The sequence below is a fragment of the Cetorhinus maximus genome, chromosome 9 (assembly GCF_964194155.1).
Source record: "Cetorhinus maximus chromosome 9, sCetMax3.hap1.1, whole genome shotgun sequence".
Classification (NCBI taxonomy): domain Eukaryota; kingdom Metazoa; phylum Chordata; class Chondrichthyes; order Lamniformes; family Cetorhinidae; genus Cetorhinus; species Cetorhinus maximus.
In genome coordinates, this window is record NC_135887.1 from 66,197,005 (window position 1) to 66,217,171 (window position 20,167).

The following is a 20,167-nucleotide window of genomic DNA, read 5'->3' on the forward strand; positions in this document are numbered from 1 at the left end:
CTGCAGGATGAACCATAGAACCATAGAACACTACAACACAGAAAACAGACCATTCGGCCCTTCTAGTCTGTGTCAAAGTATTATTCCACTAGTCCCATTGACCTGCACCTAGTCCATAACCCTTCACAACTCTCCCATCCATGTATCTATCTAATTTATTCTTAAAACTTAAGAGTGAGCCCGCATTTACCACGTCAGATGGTAGCTCGTTCCACACTCTCACCACACTCTGAGTGAAGAAGTTCCCCCTAATGTTCCCCCTAAACCTTTCCCCTTTCACCCTAAAGCCATGTCCTCTCGTGTTTATTTCTCCTAATCTAAGTGGAAAGAGCCTACTTGCATTTACTCTGTCTATACCCCTCATAATTTTGTAAACTTCTATCAAATCTCCCCTCATTCTTCAACGTTCCAAGGAATAAAGTCCTAACCTGTTTAATCTTTCCCTGTAACTCAACTCCTTAAGACCCGGCAACATCCTAGTAAATCTTCTCTGCACTCTCTCAATCTTACTGATATCCTTCCTGTAGTTAGGCGACCAGAACTGCACACAATACTCCAAAGTTGGCCTCACCAATGTCTTATACAACCTCACCATAACATCCCAACTCCTATACTCAATACTTTGATTTATGAAGGCCAGTATGCCAAAAGCTTTCTTTACAACCTTGTCTACCTGTGACGCCACTTTCAGGGAATTATGTATCTGAACTCCCAGATCCCTTTGTTCCTCTGCACTCCTCAGTGCCCTACCATTTACTGTGTATGTCCTACCTTGGTTTGACCTTCCAAAATGTAACACCTTACACTTTTCCGCATTAAATTCCATCTGCCATTTTCTGGCCCATTTTTCCAGTTGGTCCAGATCTCTCTGCAAGCTTTGAAAGCCTTCCTTGCTGTCCACAACGCCTCCTGTCTTAGTGTCATCAGCAAACTTGCTAATCCAATTCACCACATTATCATCCAAATCATTGATATAGACAACAAACAATGGTCCCAGCACAGATCCCTGAGGCACACCACTAGTCACAGACCTCCAGTCTGAGAAGCAATCATCCACTACCACTCTCTGTCTTCTCCCACACAGCCAATTTCGAATCCAGTTTACAACCTCTCTATGGATACCAAATGTCTGAACCTTCTGAACTAACCTCCCATGTGGGACCTTGTCAAAGGCCTTACTAAAGTCCATGTAGACAACATCCACAGCCTTTCCTTCATCTACTTTCTTGGTAACCTCCTCGAAAAACTCTACAAGGTTCGTTAAACACGACCTACCACGCACAAAGCCATGCTGACTATCCTTAATCAGCCCTTGGCTGTCCAAATAATTATATATCCGATCTCTCAGAACACCTTCCAATAATTTACCTACTACTGACGTCAGGCTCACTGGCCTGTAATTACCTGGTTTACTTTTGGAGCCTTTTTTAAACAACGGAACAACATGAGCTACCCTCCAATCCTCCGGCACCTCACCCGTGGCTAAGGACATTTTAAATATTTCTGCCAGGGCCCCTGCAATTTCTACACTAGTCTCCCTCATGGTCCGAGGGAATATCATGTCAGGCCCGGGGGATTTATCTACCTTTATTCGCTGTAAGGCAGCAAGCACATCCTCCTCTTTAATCTCTATATGTTTCATGAAACTATTGCTTGTTTCCCTTCCTTCCTTATACACTATGCCAGTTTCCTGAGTAAATACTGATGCAAAAAAACTGTTTAAGATCTCCCCCATCTCGTGAGACTCCACCATAGACGACCACTCAGATCTTCAAGGGGACCAATTGTGTCCCTTACTATCCTTTTACTCTTAATATACTTGTAGAAACCCTTCGGGTTTACCTTCACATTATCTGCCAAAGCAACCTCATATCTTCTTTTTGCCTTCCTGGTTTCCTTTTTTAGTATTTTCTTACATTTTCTATACTCTACAAGTACCTCATTTGTTTCTTGTTACCTATACCTGCCATACACCTCTCTCTTCTTCTTAACCAGATCGCCAATATCCCTTGAAAACCAAGGTTCCCTATGCCTGTTAACTTTGCGTTTAATCCTGACAGGAACATGCAAACTCTGCACTCTCAAAATTTTGCCTTTGAATGCCTTCCACTTACTGAACACATCCTTGCCAGAAAACAACTTATGCCAATCCACTCTTCCTAGATCCTTTCTCATTTCCACAAAATTGGCCTTTCTCCAATTTAGAATCTCAACTCGAGGACCAGACCTATCCTTATCCATAATTAGCTTAAAACTAATGACATTGTGGTCACTGGACCCAAAATGTTCGCCTATACATACTTCTGTCACCTGACCTGTCTGGTTCCCTAATAGGAGATCAAGTATTGCATCCTCTCTCGTTGGTACCTCTATATATTGATTTAGAAAACTTTCCTGAACACATTTGACAAACTCCAAGCCATCCAGCCCTTTTACAGTATGGGAGTCCCAGTCAATATGTGGAAAGTTAAAATCTCCTACTATCACAACTTTCTGTTTCTTACATCGGTCTGCTATCTCTCTACAGATTTGCTCCTCCAATTCTCTCTGACTATTGGTTGGTCTATAATACAACCCTATTAGTGTGGTCACACCTTTCCCATTCCTCAGCTCCACCCATATGGCCTCTGTAGACGAGCCCTCCGGGCTATCCTGCTTACGCACAGCTGTGATATTTTCCCTGACTAGTAATGCCACTCCTCCCCCTTTCATCCCTCCCCCTCTATCACGTCTGAAACAACGGAACCCCAGAACATTGAACTGCCAGTCCTGCCCCACCTGCAACCAAGTCTCACTAATAGCAATAATGTCATAATCCCACGTGCCAATCCACGCCCTAAGCTCATCTGCCTTTCCGACAATACTCCTTGCATTGAAATAGATGCACCTGAGAACATTTCTATCACGTACGGACCCTTGATTTCTGTCTATACATGCATTCCTCGCTTGACCTTTATCCTCCTCCACCTCACTATCTGCTCTAACACTCTGGTTCCCCTCCCCCTGCAAATCTAGTTTAAACGCCCCGGAGCAGCACTAGCAAACCTACCCGCAAGGATGTTAGTCTCCCTCCAGTTCAGGTGCAATCCGTCCCGTCGGAACAGGTCCCACCTTCCCTGGAACAGAGCCCAATTGTCAAGAAACATGAAGCCCTCCCTCCTGCACCATCTCCTTAGCCACGTATTTAGCTGCATTATCCTCCTATTTCTAGCCTCACTAGCACGTGGCACGGGTAGCACTCCTGAGATCGTAACCCTGGAGGTCCTGTCCTTCAACTTAGCACCTAACTCCCTAAACTCTCTTTGCAGGACCTCCTCCTCCTTCCTATCCACGTCATTGGTCCCTACATGGACCACGACATCTGGCTGCTCACCCTCCCTCCTGAGAATACTGAGAACTCGATCCGAGATATCGCGGACCCTGGCACCAGGGAGGCAACAGACCATCCGGGATTCTCGATCTCTCCCACAGAACCTGCTACCTGTCCCCTTAACTATCGAATCCCCTATCACTACTGCTCTCCTCTTTTCCCTCCCTCCTTTCTGAGCTGAGGATCCAGCCTCGGTGCCAGAGACGCGACCACTACAACTTGTCCCTGGTAGGTCGTCCCCACCAACAGTATCCAAAACGGTATACCTATTGTTGATGGGAACGGCCACAGGGGTCTCTGCTCCTTCTGTCTATTCCCCTTCCCTCTCCTGACATTCACCCAGCTGCCTGCCTCCTGACTTTTAGGGGTGACTGTCTCCCTGAAACTCCTGTCTATTACTGCCTCTGCCTCCCGAATGATCTGAAGTTCATCCAGCTCCAGCTCCAGTTCCCTAACTCGGCTTCTCAGGAGCTGCAGCTGGATGCACCTTTTGCAGGTGTAGTCATCAGGGACAATTGTGCTGTCCATGACTTCCCACATGCTGCATTCGGAGCACTCAACTGCCCCAACTGCTGCCTCCATTACCTCCTCCTAATTTACTTAAAGGACTTTACCTGGCCCTACCCCACTGGGAGCAAGCTTGTACTCAGCCTCTGCTCGCCTAAGCCTCTCGAGCCAAATCATCAAAGCTCCACTCCTTCACTGGGCCGCTCACAGGCTGGCCGCTCCTCTTCAGCCTCCCCTCCTTTTATTTTCAATCTCCGCGCTCTTTTTCAACTGACCTGCCTTCAAGATCCGCGCTCTTTTTCAAATGTTGAGTGCAAGAGTCCTTCTCCTTGATTCCCTCCTGAGTCGTGGTGACTGTGCTGACTTTTGCCAGAATGCTTCAGTAGGTATAGATTGAGACCTGAATATTGAAAGGTATATGACTTTTAGGAAAGATAGAAAGTTAGGAAAAGGTGGAGGGGTGGCTCTTCTAATTAAGGACGACATTAGCACAATAGACAGGGACAACCTAAGTTCAGGAAACCAGGATACAGAAGCAGTTGGGTAGAGATGAGGAATGATAAAGGCAAGAAGTCGCTTGCCCCCTAACATTAATCATATGGTAAGACGGGGTATCAAAGAAGAAATAGTGGGAGCTTGTCAGAAAGGTACAGTGATTATCATGGGGGATTTTAATCTACATATGGGAAAAGGTTTCTATGACAAATTCATAGAATGTTTTTGGGATAATTTCTTAGATCAGCACATTCTAGAGCCAACCAGAGAGCAGGATATACTAGACCTGGTATTGTGCAACAAGCTAGGATTAATAAATGACCTCATAGTGAAGGCACCCTGGTAGCAGTGATCATAGTATGGTTGATTTTTACATTCAGTTTGAGGGAGAGAAGAGTGGGTCTAAGAATAGCATTTTAAACTTAAATAAGGGCAATTATGAGGGCATGAAAGCAGAGCTAGCGAAGTGAACTGACAAATTAGGTAAAGGGAGAGGTCAATAGAGATGCAGTGGCAGACATGTAAGGGGATATTTCAGAATTTACAGAATTGATACCTCCCAATGAGAAAGAAAAATTCCAAGAGGAGGATCCACCATCCGTGGTTAACTAAAGAAATTAAAGGTAGTGTCAAACTTAAAATAAAAAGCATATAATTGTGCAAAGATGGGTGGCAGGTCAGAAGATATATAAAAAAAACAGCAAAGAATGACCCAAAGATTGATAACGAGGGAAGAATTAGAGTATGAGAGAAAGCTAGCTAGAGATATAAGACAGAGAGTAAAAGTTTCCAGAGATATTTAAAAAAGAAAAGAGTTAACAAAGTGAATGTTGGTCCTCTAGTAAGTGGGTCTGGGGAGTCAATAATGGAAAATAAGGCAATGGCAGATTAATTGAACATTTTGCATCAGTCTTCACTGTGAAGGATACAAGTAACATCCCTGAAATAGCTGTAAATCAGGAATTGGAAGGGATGGAGGAATTCAAGAAAATTACAATCACCAGGGAAGTGGTACTTAGCAAATTGTTGGAACTGTGGGTTGACAAGTCCCCGGGTCCTGATAGATTTTATCGTAGGGTCTCAAAGGAAGTGGCTAATGAGATGGTTGATGGGTTGGTTTTAATTTTCCAGAATTCAATAGATTCGGGGAAGGTTCCATTAGATTGGAAAATAGCAAATGTAACTCCTTTATTCAAAAAGGGAGGGAAACAGGAAGCAGGAAACTATAGGCCAGTTAGCTTAACATCTGTCATAGGGAAAATGTTAGCTATTATTAAAGATGTTATAGCAGGGCACTTAGAAAAATTCAAGGCAATCAGGCAGAGTCAACATGGTTTTGTGAAAGGCAAATCATGTTTAATCAATTTATTGGAGCTCTTTGGAGGAGTAACAGGTGATGAGATTAAATGGGATCTGGTGGATGTGCTGTACTTAGATTTTGATAAAGTGCCTCATCAAAGGTTATTGCGGAAAATAGAAGCTCATGGTGTAGGAGGTAACATATTGGCATGGATAGAAAATTGGCTAGCGAACAGGAAGCAGAGAGTTGGCATAAATGGGTTATTTTCAGGTTGGCAAGATGTAACGAGTGGTGTGCCACAGGAATCAGTGCTGGGACCTCAACTTTTTACAATTTATATAAATGGCTTGGATGATGGAGCCAATGGTATGGTTGCTAAACCTGCTACTGACACAAAGATAGGTCGGAAAGTAAGTTGTGAAGTTGACATAAGGAGGCTACAGAAGGATATTGATAGGTTAGGTGAGTGGGGAAAGATCTGGAAAATGGAGTATAATGTGGGAAAATTGTGATGTTGTACATTTTGGCAGGACAAATAAACATTTTATCTAAATGGTGAGAGATTGCAAAGCTCTGAGATTCAGAGGGATCTGGGTGTCCCAGTGCATGAATCACAAAAGGTTAGTATGCAGGTACAGCAGGTAATTAGCAAAGCTAATAGAATGTTATTGTTTATTGTGAGGTGAATTGAATACAAGAGTAGTGAGGTTATGCTTAGTTATACAGGGCATTGGTGAGACCACACCTGGAGTATTATTTATAGTATTGGTCTCCTTATTTAACGAAAGGTGTAAATGCATTGGAAGCTGTTCAGAGAAGGTTTGCTAGATCAATACCAGGAATGGGTGGGTTGTCTTATGATGAAAGTTTGGACAGGTTAGGCTTGTATCTGCTGGAGTTTAGAAGAGTAAGAGGCGACTTGACTGAAACATACAAGATCCTGAGGGGTCTTGACAGGGTGGATGTGGAGAAGATGTTTCTTCTTGGGGGAGAATCTAGAATTAGGGGTAACTGTTTAAAAATAAGGGGTCTCCCATTTAAAACAGAGATGAGGAACATTTTTTTCTCTCAGAGGGTTGTGAGACTTTGGAATTATCTTCCTCAAAAGGTGCTTGAGGCAGAATCCTTGACTATCTTTAAGGCAGAGGTAGATAGATTCTTGATTAACAAGGGTGGGTGAAAGGTTATTGGGAGTAGGCATGAATGTGGAGTTGAGGTTAAAATCAGATCAATCATGATGTTATTGAATGGCGGAGCAGGCTCGAGGGGCTGAGTGGCCTACTCCTGCTCCTAATTCGTATGTACGTATGTTTATACGCTCGTACAAGGAATGCAGAAAGTTAGCATGTAGGTACAGCAAACAATTAGGAAGGCAAATGGCATGTCGGCCTTTATTGCAAGAGGATTGGATTGCAGGAATAAAGAAGCCATGCTTTGGTGAGACCACATCTGGAATACTGTGTGCAGTTTTGGTCCATTTTTAAGGAAGGATATAGTTGCATTAGACGTGGTACAGTGAAGGTTCAGTAGATTGGTCCCTGGGATGAGGGGGTTGTACTATGATGAGAGGCTGAGTAAATTGGGCAAATACTCTGTGGAGTTTAGCATAATGAGGGGCAATCTCATTGAAGCATTCAATATTCTGAAGGGGTTTGATAGAGTGGACGCTGAGAGATTGTTTCTGCTGGTCGGGGATTCAAAAACACAGGCAAGTCTCAGGATAAGGGGCTGATCATTTAGGACTGAGATGAGGAGAAATTTCTTCACTCAGAGGGTTGTGAATCTTTGGAATCCTCTACCCCAGAGTGTTGTGGATGCTCCACTATTGAATACATTTAAGGCTGGGATAGACAGATGTTTGGTCTCTCAGAGAATCAAGGGATATGAGGAGTGGGCAGGAAGGTATGATTGAAGTCCAAGATCAGCCATGAAAGTATTTAATGACAGAGGGGGCTTGATGAGCCGTATGGTCTTCTCCTGCTCCTTGTGTTCTCGTGATATGCTTTAAGTAGGATTCAGAACAGTGTTCCACAATAATAATTATAAGCAGAAAAATGAAATTAAATAAAGTTTCAGAACAATTTTATATTTTTCAGTTAATTTTAAATCCTCTTACCAGAATTACCTCCTTTTCAAGTTTGCTGGAAGGTACCAGCGAAATAGCTAAATTTCTGCAGGCTTCACATCAATGTAACTCCATCCTCTGCAGCAGAAGACATTTCTGGGGCAGATATTTTAAATAAAATTAAAGTCAGGCGTGACCTATAAAGGGCAGGCAATCCACTCCACCCGATTACCACCCAGGCTGTGAAAAAGAGAATCTAACCCCATGATGTTTGAATAACACAAAGGAAAAAAAACAATGGATTCATTCTGTCTTTTCAGCTCTGTTTTGTGATTACTACAATCCTCATGATGAGTGCAGATGGCACTACGCACCATGTGGAATTTCCTGCCTGAAAACCTGCCAAAATCCTGGTGGAGCATGTTCCAAGATTATCCCCAAGCTTGAAGGTATCTTTCCTCTTGTTTCATTAATATGCTAATGTGATTTATTATTTTATTACATGCTTATTTACAAACTAAAATTGCATAACTCTGGTTAAATGAATAAAATCCATTTCACACCAGAGCTTTTTTATTCACGGCAAAGTATGAGGTAGGGAAAACAGATTTTACAGTTTATTACAGAAGTTAATTGTGAAGGAAAATCATCAAAAAGATGAGCCCTTTCTGCCTCAAAGCAATTCATTGAAATAACACGCAGTCTGCTGGATTGGTAGTTCATCATTTAGCCTAAACACCCACCCCCTTTACCAGGTAAAGTCAGTTTTATTAGATTCCTGTGTCCAGGCAATTGGGTTCGAGCATCGTCACCACCTGGACTGATTGGATGAAAACAATGCAGAAATAAGTGACCTCCTGGAACAAACACGAGCAACTTTCATTGCCTAGCAGAACAACCCAAGTCGCAAGTCAAGAAGGCAGCATTCCATCAGCTCAAGGCTGAAACCCAAAGACAAACCTGGAAGATAAAGGACAAGTGGCGGGAAGAGAAAGCTCGAGAGATCCAACAGTGTGCTGACCAGCATGCTATGTGAAGCCTTTTTGAAGCCACCATGGCCACTTATAGACCAAGGCCAAATGAACAAAATCTACTTCGCTCACAGGATAGTATTTGTCATCTTAAAGATGACAATACCATCTGTCAGCCTTGGAAAGATGATTTCCAACAACTCCTCGAATGTGAATCCACAGTGGCAGCTGATACTCTCCAGGCTAACCCCCAGTGCCCTGTGGCAGAATCCAGGGTTAAACTACCGTCGACGGGAGGGCTGCAACAAGTAATTAAATGATTGAAAAACAACAAAACCTGAGCTCTTCAAATTTTTTGCTCACATCAAGGTTCCATGCACTCATCCTACAGATGTGGGAGGAAAAAAAACTCCCGCCACAAACCTCCCCCAACCCATCCCACCGATTTCAGGAATGTGACAATTGTAATTATCTTCAAGAAGGGAGATAAATCATGATATGGAACCTATCAAGGTATTTCTCTCTCATCCATAGCAGGGAAAATCCTGACATGTACTCTCCTGAAATCCCTACTCCCTGTGGCTGAGCAAATCATCCCAGAGACACAATGGCTTTAGACCTTCCAAATGAACCTCTGACATGGTTCTTTTTTGCCAGACAAATCCAAGAAAAGTGTCAAGAACAACACCAGGAACTCTTGATTTCACTCAGTGACCTGACCAAAGCATTTGACTGTGTAAATCGCCAGGCTCTGTGGATCTCCAAGAAACTTCATCATAATCCTGCAATTGCTTCATGATGATTTGACTTCAACTGTCTTGAGTGGGAGATCTGAAGTAGTCCCCTTCAAAATCCAGACTGTTGTCAAGCAAGGCTGTGTGATAGCTCACATACCGTTTACAACCTACCTGACAGCGGATATTCACATCATCAAAGATCAGTGCCCTCTGGTGTGAGTATTAAATAGATGGAAATCTCTTAAGCCTCAGTTTCCCCCATGCCAAAACTAAACTGACCACCATAGACATACATGATCTACGGTTTGTGAATGACTGCAGTGTCATTGCCCACTCCGCACCAGATTTGCAAGCCACTCTTGACGTCTTCAATTCAGCATGGAAGAGACTCAGCCTGTCCTTGAATGTGGCCAAAACAAAACTCATATCAATCCAGACCTGATCAGTCAAGCATTCCACCTCCGATATATGTTGAAGGAGAGACTCTGGAATATGTTGAGCACTTCCCATACCTTCCCAACCACCACTCTCAAAAGGCCACCATTGACCAGGAGATTCAACACTGGATCAGCTGCCCCAGCACAACCTACTACAAAATATGGCAGTGAATGTTTGACAACAAAGACCTCCGCAAGTTAACAAAAGTGCTAGTGTACAGAGCAGTTGCCATCACCGCACTCCTGTTCTGCAGTAAAGCCTGGAATGTGTATCAGTAACACATAAGAGCGCTAGAGAAACTCCACTAGCAATGCCTCCACTGCATTCTCCGGATTCAATGGGAGGACCATCAAAGAAACGCTAGTGTCCTGAAGCTAGCTGCACAAGTGTGCAGGCAAAACTGCAAAATCAACTACAATGCAGTGGACACTGGGCACTGGAAAAGCGTCTCCCCTGTCAGGTCCTGTTTTCTCAAATCTCAAGTGACAGGAGTTCCACAGGAGGATGAAGGAAATGCTACAAAGACCCTCTGAAGCTCTCCTTGAAGTGCAGCAGCATTGACATAAATGACTGGGAGGAGCTCGCTACCAATCATTCAAAATGGTGGCAACGTGTCCATCAAGCTGCATCACGCTTTGAGTCCAAATGTCTTAATGATGAGGCAGGCGGCTGCAAAGAAGCATAGAAAGGGAAGAAAATCCTGCATTCTGCGTCCCACAATAACATGGAACGTCCTGCCCCATGTGCCCAAAGATCAGCCGGTCAAAGATTGGCCTGTTCAGCCACATGAAGATCCATATTAACAGAAACTACACAGCAGGTTACCCCGACTATTAACAGAAACTACACAGCAGGTTACCCCGACTATTAACAGAAACTACACAGCAGCTTACCCCGATTATTAACAGAAACTACACAGCAGGTTACCCTGACTATTAACAGGAACTAAACAGCAGCTTACCCCGATTATTAACAGAAACTACACAGCAGCTTACCCCGATTATTAACAGAAACTACACAGCAGCTTACCCCGACTATTAACAGAAACTACACAGCAGCTTACCCCGATTATTAACAGGAACTAAACAGCAGCTTACCCCAATTATTAACAAATTACACAGCAGGTTACACTGACTATTAACAAACTACACAGCAGGTTACACTGACTATTAACAAACTACACAGCAGGTTACACTGACTATTAACAAACTACACAGTAGGTTACCCCGATTATTAACAGAAACTACACAGCAGGTTACACTGACTATTAACAAACTACACAGCAGGTTACACTGACTATTAACAAACTACATAGCAGGTTACACTGACTATTAACAAACTACACAACAGGTTACACTGACTATTAACAAACTACACAGCAGGTTACCCCGATTATTAACAGAAACTACACAGCAGGTTACACTGACTATTAACAAACTACACAGCAGGTTACACTGACTATTAACAAACTACACAGCAGGTTACACTGACTATTAACAGAAACTACACAGCAGCTTACCCCGATTATTAACAGAAACTACACAGCAGCTTACCCCGACTATTAACAGAAACTAAACAGCAGGTTACACTGACTATTAACAGAAACTAAACAGCAGGTTACCCCGACTATTAACAGAAACTAAACAGCAGCTTACCCCGATTATTAACAGAAACTACACAGCAGCTTACCCCGATTATTAACAGAAACTACACAGCAGCTTACCCCGACTATTAACAGAAACTACACAGCAGGTTACCCCGATTATTAACAGAAACTAAACAGCAGCTTACCCCGATTATTAACAGAAACTAAACAGCAGCTTACCCCGATTATTAACAGAAACTAAACAGCAGCTTACCCCGACTATTAACAGAAACTACATAGCAGGTTACCCCGATTATTAACAGAAACTACACAGCAGGTTACACTGACTATTAACAGAAACTACACAGCAGGTTACCCCGATTATTAACAGAAACTAAACAGCAGCTTACCCCGACTATTAACAGAAACTAAACAGCAGCTTACCCCGATTATTAACAGAAACTACACAGCAGGTTACACTGACTATTAACAGAAGTTACACAGCAGGTTACCCCAACTATTAACAGAAACTAAACAGCAGCTTACCCCGATTATTAACAGAAACTAAACAGCAGGTTACCCCGACTATTAACAGAAACTAAACAGCAGCTTACCCCGACTATTAATAGAAACTACACAGCAGGTTCCCCCAACTATTAACAGAAACTACACAGCAGGTTGCCCCGACTATTAACAGAAACTACACAGCAGGTTCCCCCAACTATTAACAGAAACTACACAGCAGGTTACCCCGATTATTAACAGAAACTACACAGCAGGTTACCCCGATTATTAACAGAAACTACACAACAGCTTACCCCGATTATTAACAGAAACTAAACAGCAGGTTACCCCGACTATTAACAGAAACTACACAGCAGCTTACCCCGACTATTAACAGAAACTACACAGCAGGTTACCCCGACTATTAACAGAAACTACACAGCAAGTTCCCCCAACTATTAACAGAAACTACACAGCAGGTTACCCCGATTATTAACAGAAACTACACAGCAGGTTACCCCGATTATTAACAGAAACTACACAGCAGCTTACCCCGACTATTAACAGAAACTACACAGCAGCTTACCCCGACTATGAACAGAAACTACACAGCAGCTTACCCCGATTATTAACAGAAACTAACAATAGGTTACCCCGATTATTAACAGAAACTACACAGCAGGTTACCCCGACTATTAACAGAAACTACACAGCAGCTTACCCCGACTATTAACAGAAACTACACAGCAGCTTACCCCGACTATTAACAGAAACTACACAGCAGGTTACCCCGACTATAACAGAAACTACACAGCAGCTTACCCTGACTATTAACAGAAACTACACAGCAGGTTACCCCGACTGTTAACAGAAACTAAACAGCAGGTTACCCCAATTATTAACAGAAACTACACAGCAGGTTACCCCGATTATTAACAGAAACTAAACAGCAGGTTACCCCGATTATTAACAGAAACTACACAGCAGCTTACCCCGACTATTAACAGAAACTAAACAGCAGCTTACCCCGACTATTAACAGAAACTACACAGCAGGTTACCCCGATTATTAACAGAAACTACACAGCAGCTTACCCCGACTATTAACAGAAACTACACAGCAGCTTACCCCGACTATTAACAGAAACTACACAGCAGGTTACCCCGATTATTAACAGAAACTACACAGCAGGTTACCCCGACTATTAACAAGGTTGGATGTATGGTGTCCATTGAAACCTAAGTTACAGCTAAATGACTGTGACTACGGGTGAATAAATCTGTTCGAGACAAAGTCAGTTTGAGCTGTTCAATTATCAGGATTTAACTGCTGTGGTCTGACTGCTATTAGAGAATGTGCAGTTATATAATATTATTGTCACATGACATAGGCTGCTATCCAGACTGCCCTGCTGATAAACCAATTTTGGATGAAGAAAGGATGAAATGCGTTAAATTGGATCACTGTCCTTGTTATATAAATGGAAATCATTACGAGCCAGGTCAAACTGTGCCAAGCACTCAGAACTGTGAATCATGGTAAGTTTTACAATTAACATTTCTCCATGTATTCTTTGGGTAATAATTATTGCAGTAATAAGCACTCTTTTCGTTTTTTGAGGGGCAGATGAATGAGTTTATTTTTGTCCAGATGAGAGAAACTGATGCTGGCCAAGAAGGAATGTTCCTCTTTCAGAACTCAGTATCAACAGGGATTAGCACAACATGGGTTAGAGACAGAGCTAACCTTCCTCTACTTGACTTTAGTGTATCATTACCTGCAACCACTTGGTGTCTGTTTTGTCATAGGTGAAACAGTTATTTAGCTGTAAGTTCTTGTTGTGGTTCTTGATTGTCAGCTCTGGTAGCAGAAAGTCCTGGAGGTCTGATCATATGACAGGCTGACAACATGATGTGACGTATGCAATGTTGTTTCATTTAAATCAGAAAGGCTGAGTCTCTTATAGCTGAGTACCACTGCTCCATGTTTCGTGCCAGCACCTACTGTGTGAAAGATGTAGAGAATAAGCAAGCCATCTGTGTGAAGAAAGGAAGGAAAACCAAGTGTGGGAAAGAGGGTAAAACAGAAGTGGTGGGAAATTTGAATGGGTGGAGAAAATTCACTGCAATTGCACCGATATGTAATAGTAATACTGGTAACACTGAGAATCATTTCATAACCAACAGTAATACAATAACTTACTGATATATTACACAAACCAGGGCCTAGAATTTAGAAAGTTCAGCAGTGATTTGATTGAAGTTTTAAGTCTTTAACGTGAACAGATGAGGGAGATAGAGAGAAAATATTTCTACTGATTGGGGAATATAGACTAGGGGCATAGTCAAAAGATTAGAAGTAGACTTTTTAGGAATGAAATTAGGAAACACTTCTACACAAAGGGTGGCAGAAGTTTGGAACTCTCCTTCACAGATCAGTTGTTAATTTTAAATCTGAGATTGATAGATTTTTGCTAACCAAAGTTATGGTGGGATGTGAGTTAGGTTACAGATCAACCTTGATCTCATTGAATGGCAGAACAGCTTTGATGGGCTAAATGGTAAACTCATGTTCCTATAGAACTGGAAGTAGTAGGTGTGATGGCCCTACATCCAACCTAGAACTAATAACATTTCTATTAACCACTGATGGCCATGATGACACAGTTCACTGGGACTCCAAGTTGCTGGGGCAACATGCACATTTTACCTGCATGTTGTAGTCTGGAGCCACGGATAGTGATGATAGAGTTGTTTCCAACACATGGCCGACCAGGAATCTCTCCCACTCTTACCACCTGCCATTGTCTTATGTTGGAAAGATACTCAACCTGATTGGCTGCATATGAACACACCTTCCAGGGCTGGGACTTGAACCTGGAGCTTCTGGGCTCAGAGGCAGGGACGCTACCCACTGCACCACAAGGTGCTAAACCATTGATAATCACCTTGAAACCACAGCTGGTATAGTCAGAATTACCAGGCAAGCTTCTTTTATTGGCCTGATGTCTCCTTAGCACTTTGGACTGTGGTTTGTACCTAGGTTCACCACATTGCTGCTGAAACTACAAGCTCTGCAGAAAATAATGATCTCTGAGCCTGCCATATTCAACAGCCTCCCTTTCTTCCCCCGATTTTCTGAATCACAGTCATCCCCGAATTCCAGTAACCCTGTCTACCCCACCTTTCCCATCTCATGATCCCCATTCTGCAACTTCCATCTCTCTCTGATGTTCCCCCCTCTCCCCAACCACCATCTCAAACCGAGATCTCCCAGTCTCTCTGTCTCTTGCGAGCCCCTGGACTCTTATTCCCCAGTTTCTCCTCTCTCCCTAGACCTATCACCAAATGTCCTCACTTCTGACCCCCAGACCTCAATCCAAACTCCAGACCCCAGTTCATCTCTTCCCAGAGCCACCATCCCTATTCTCCCTCTCAACCTGCTTCTGCGAACTGCAACTCCTATTTCTGAGTCTTCCTCTTTTCTCTTGGACCTTCACCACGATCCTTTTGTCCCCGTCACAGCGCTCATTTCACAGTCTTCCTTTGTCCACTGAGCTCCCAATCCCCAGTCTCCCTCTCCCTCACTTGTCTCTTTCTGTCCCCATGACTATCAACTGTTGATTGTCTCCAGTGCACAATCTGATCTTCATTCTCTGCAGCAGTAGGACCTAAATTCTGAAGCTTCTCAGCTGCAGCAGCCAGTAACGTTATGGAGCAAGGGGACGTTGCTGTTGCAGTGGGAAATTTAAACACAAAGTTTTCAAGGAGTTGTAGCAATAATGGTTGGAAGATCCATGCCCCCATTCCAAGAGCATTGCAAACCTAGCATATTCTAGAGAGCAGTGATTATTATATTGTGTAACAAATGGAAGAGTTACACTAACACTTGTGGCCAAATTCTCAGATATACTAACATCAGATATCAGAACAAGTCTGATATAGAACATTTTGAAGAAAAAAGTCATTGAGTTTTAATAGTCACTATATATCATACAGTAATCTCACAGCCCTATGCAAAGCCCCAGGCATTTCCATTTGGTTGCATCGTTCCTTTAAGCACAATTTGCCCCAAATTAACCAAACCAGCAACAAGGTCACAGAGTTTAATGCACATATTAGACCCAGCACAGACCATGTTTCTGCCTTTCTCTGTGCTAGGTTTGAAACATTGCACCAGAAGCTGGTCCCACCCACAAACCTGGCCTCCTCCGGGATCAAATTAATCAAAATTATTCTTTCCGTCTAACTGTGCTTATTTGGGGCCTTCGAGGAGGCTCTTAGCATTAAGCTGGCGCAATGGATTCTACAGGACATGTTTTAAAAGCATCTGAGTATTTCTTTCAATTTACTAAGAAACCTATTACTGTGCACCAATATAACTTGCAAATGGTTCTGTATAACATTTCTAAGTCATTTAGAGTTAGTTAATATGAGATTACTCACAGGTGGTGGACTGGATACTCTTGATTAAAATGCTTTTTGGTGATAAACACATTTTCAGCTGTATTAAATAAGTTACCACTCTTAAATATACCAAGGAATGTTTTATAAAACAAAATTATAAAAGACTTATTATAAAATGCTGCACGGTCATGCTGGTTTATGACAGATGTTATTGATATGCAGATGAGTTCACCAAACTAGCAGCATTTTGCACCTGGATCGCCAATTGTGTTCAAAATGAAATTCTAACCCATTTTGTATAAATCATACAATTGTGTATCAAGCCAAGCAGCTGATTTCTCTATTACAATAGACCATGGAATGATTTGCTTTACATAAAATGTTAATTTTGACACACTATGCGGCTGAGTTGGTCAGTGCTCCAGCTTATCCAACTAAAAGGTTGTCAGCTCAAGGTCGCTCAGCGATGCCCTTCTAACATGCTTGATGGGGCAATAACCTGGTCTCATTCCATGCTTTCTTATACATATATATATATCAGAATGTTAAACTATAACAAAAACTGAAGGCAATATTTAAAAGAAACTAGCTGGATTTTACTGTATTGTATTAAACTAAAGTATTCCAAGAAATGTGAAAATATATTCTGTTCACTTTTTTAGCAAATGTATTAACAGTGAAGTACGGTGCACCTATGACAAATCGGGTAGGTTCCTTCTACATAATATACTCTACTCAGATATTTTATTCTTTTATGAATAAACTATTTCATAGAATGTTGTTGATGCCTTTTCTTTTGAAAATAAACATTTTCAAGATGTTATAGGGAGGTGGTGGGGCAGATAGGGAAAAACTCTTTCCCCAGATTAGGAAATCAGGACTCGCGAACCTCGCCTGAAAATTGTTCTTTTCCTTTTGCCTCTAATTCAAGTTTTTTCAGTTCGTTTTCATGTTCAAGTTGCTTCATTCACAATTGGATCTTAGCTAACTCAATTGACTTGCCCCATGGAGAATGTGATCTCTCTAGTATCCCTCCCAGTTTTAAATGCTGCGCTATTATCCCAACTATTTCTGCTTTTCTCCGCTCTTCCAGTAATTCTAACACCAGCTTATCCGTCAATTCTTGGTTGATTTCTGTAAACCAGTCATGGTTACATTTTTCATCTGTAAAAATGCCTTAGCAACCTCCGAAACCATTTCGAATTCAAACCCATATAATATACCTCACAGCAACTCCAATTCCTATGTCCAGTAGCTCAGTACCTCCACATATTCATTTTTTAAAGATTCATAGATCCCTCTAATGTTCAAGGATTTCCAATCCAACAAGAGATCCCACCTTATAACAACAATCCTGGACCAATTATTATTCTGCATCCAATCACCCCTTGTCAAATCCCAGATGGGCCCCCATTTTGTTATGGTCCCAGCAGATGTTACAGGAAACAGAGAGTAGTGAGAAAAGGTTGTTTTTCAGATTGGGGGAAGGTTTGTAGTGGAGTTCCCCTGGGGTCAGTGTTGGGACCCTTGCTCTTCCTGATATATATTAATGACCTAGACGGTGGTATGCAGGGCATGATTTCAAATTTTGCAGATGATATGAAGATTGTAAATGTTGTCAACTGTGATGAGGATAGTCTTCAACTTCAAAAGGATATAGACATGTTGGTGGATTGAGCAGACAAATGGCAGATGAAGTTCAATGCAGAGAAGTGTGAGGTGATTCGTTTTGGGAGGAAAGATATGGTAAGACAGTATAAAATAAAGGGAGAATCTCTGAAGGAGGTGCAGGAACAGAGGGGCCTCATTGTATATGTACATAGGTCATTGAAGATGGCAGGGCAAGTTGAGAGAGCAGTTAATAAAGCATATAGTATCTTAGGCTTTATTAATAGGGGCATTGAGTACAAGAGTAAGGAGGTCATGTTGAACTTGTATAAGACACTAGTTAGGCCTCATCTGGAGTACTACATCCAGTTCTGGACGCCATACTTGAGGAAGGATGTGAAGGCATTGGAGAGAGTACAGAAGAGATTCACAAGAATGATTCCAGGGATGAAGAACTGTAGCTATGAGGATAGATTGGATAGGCTGTTTTCCTTGGAGAAAAGAAGGCTGAGAGGAGACCTGATGAAGGGATTCAAGATCCTGAGCGGTATGGACAGGGTAAATAATGGGAAACTGTTCCCACTCTAGAGAACATCAAGAACTGGAGGGCACAGATTCAAAATTATTGGCAAAAGGAGTAAATGTGATGTGAGGAAAAATTTTTTCACCCAGAGGGTGGCTGGAATCTGGAAAAAATTTCCTGAGAGGGTGGTGGATGCAGGTTGGATGGAGGTATTCAAAAGGGAATTGGATTGCTACCTGAAAAGAGAGAATGTACCAGGTTACGGGGATAAGGCAGGGGAGTGGGACTAGGTGGAGTGCTCTTTCAGAGAGGTAGTGCAGGTTCGATGGGCCGAATGGCCTCCTTCTGCACTGTAAAGATACTGTGATACTACTGAACAAGCCTGATCCTAGGGTGGAACCTGGCTTGATCAATCCTAACTTTTATTTTGTTTAGATACGTGGAAAGTGGCTAATGAACAGAGTCACAGGAGTCAGCTGATGAACTTTTAACAAAAGAATAAAACATTTATTAAACAAAAAAGGATGAACTATATGACAACACCCCTTCACCCACAACTATACCTTTACAGATGTATACAAATTCGTAAGGGTAACACAAGTTACAAAAACTATCTTATACTTTAATGTTCACAGTAAGTACACAGCCCATGTGGTCAGACACACCACACTCTGAAACCATGTGACCGATGCCACCCCAACCAGATGCTATGGATTGCTCCTCAACTCCCCCTCCCCCACAACCTTTGCCATACCATGAGCCAACCAGTCTCACTGAACTCCATCTTTCACATGAGGGTTTCCAATCTCTACTCTCCAAGAACTCACTTCAGGATCTTCTCCCAAACCAACACTTTCTCTCAGGCACCTTCCGTGAGGGTCCACCTGCAGGGTTTCAAACTCTCTTTCCGATTTTCCTCTCCCCCGGTTGGCCACATGCATTCAAACCCCCGTCCACACATTCCCTCTCAATGTACACCACTTCTTCACATGCCCATAGCAAAGAGTTACAGACCTTCATTTGTCTCTTTGGACCTTCTTGCAAGCCTTTATATCACTTTAAATCTGCTTCCCGTAGCTTTCTCCCTTTAAACTTGAAGCTTGGAACCTTCCTCTGCTCCTCACTCTTAACTTCACTTTTAACTTTAGTATCACAGAATCTTTACAGTTCTGAAGGAGGCAATTCAGCCCATTGAGCCTGCACTGGCTCTCTGAAAGAGCACTCCACCTAGTCCCACTCCCCTGCCTTGTCCCTGTAACCTTGCACATTCTCTCTTTTCAGGTAGCAATGCAATTCCCTTTTGAATACCTCGATTGAACCTGCCTCCAATGCCCTTTCAAGAAGTTTGTTCCAAACTCCAACTAGCCTCTGAGTGAAAATTTATTTCCTCACGTCACATTTACTAAGTTTTCCAGAAGGTCTTCTTGGGACTTTCTCCTGTTCCACTCCCCTGGATTTTGGGGACTTTCTTCTTTAGTTTGGAACCTGCTAGTTGACTCTTTTCATGTCCTGCCTGTCCTAGCACCTTCTTCCAACTGAACTCAAACTGCTGTTTGTGTTTGTGTGTGTGTGTGTGTGTGTCCCTCTCTCTGGACCCCTGTTGCTAGGCAACTGCACAGTTTCTTCTGCTCTTGTGTTTGCTTTAACTTCTCTTCAGG

The 20,167-nt window shown here is 42.5% G+C and overlaps 1 protein-coding gene across 1 annotated transcript in view; it reads left to right on the forward strand.

Annotated features, from left to right (window-relative positions):
- Window positions 1-20,167, forward strand: part of LOC144685061 (mucin-5B-like) — a 287,277-nt gene that overhangs the window by 64,085 nt on the left and 203,025 nt on the right. Inside the window, exons 26-28 of the mRNA XM_078549595.1 lie at window positions 8,058-8,186; window positions 13,363-13,510; window positions 17,041-17,084. Of these exons, the coding sequence (XP_078405721.1) occupies window positions 8,058-8,186; window positions 13,363-13,510; window positions 17,041-17,084 (321 nt within the window). The remainder of the gene's footprint in view (window positions 1-8,057; window positions 8,187-13,362; window positions 13,511-17,040; window positions 17,085-20,167) is intronic.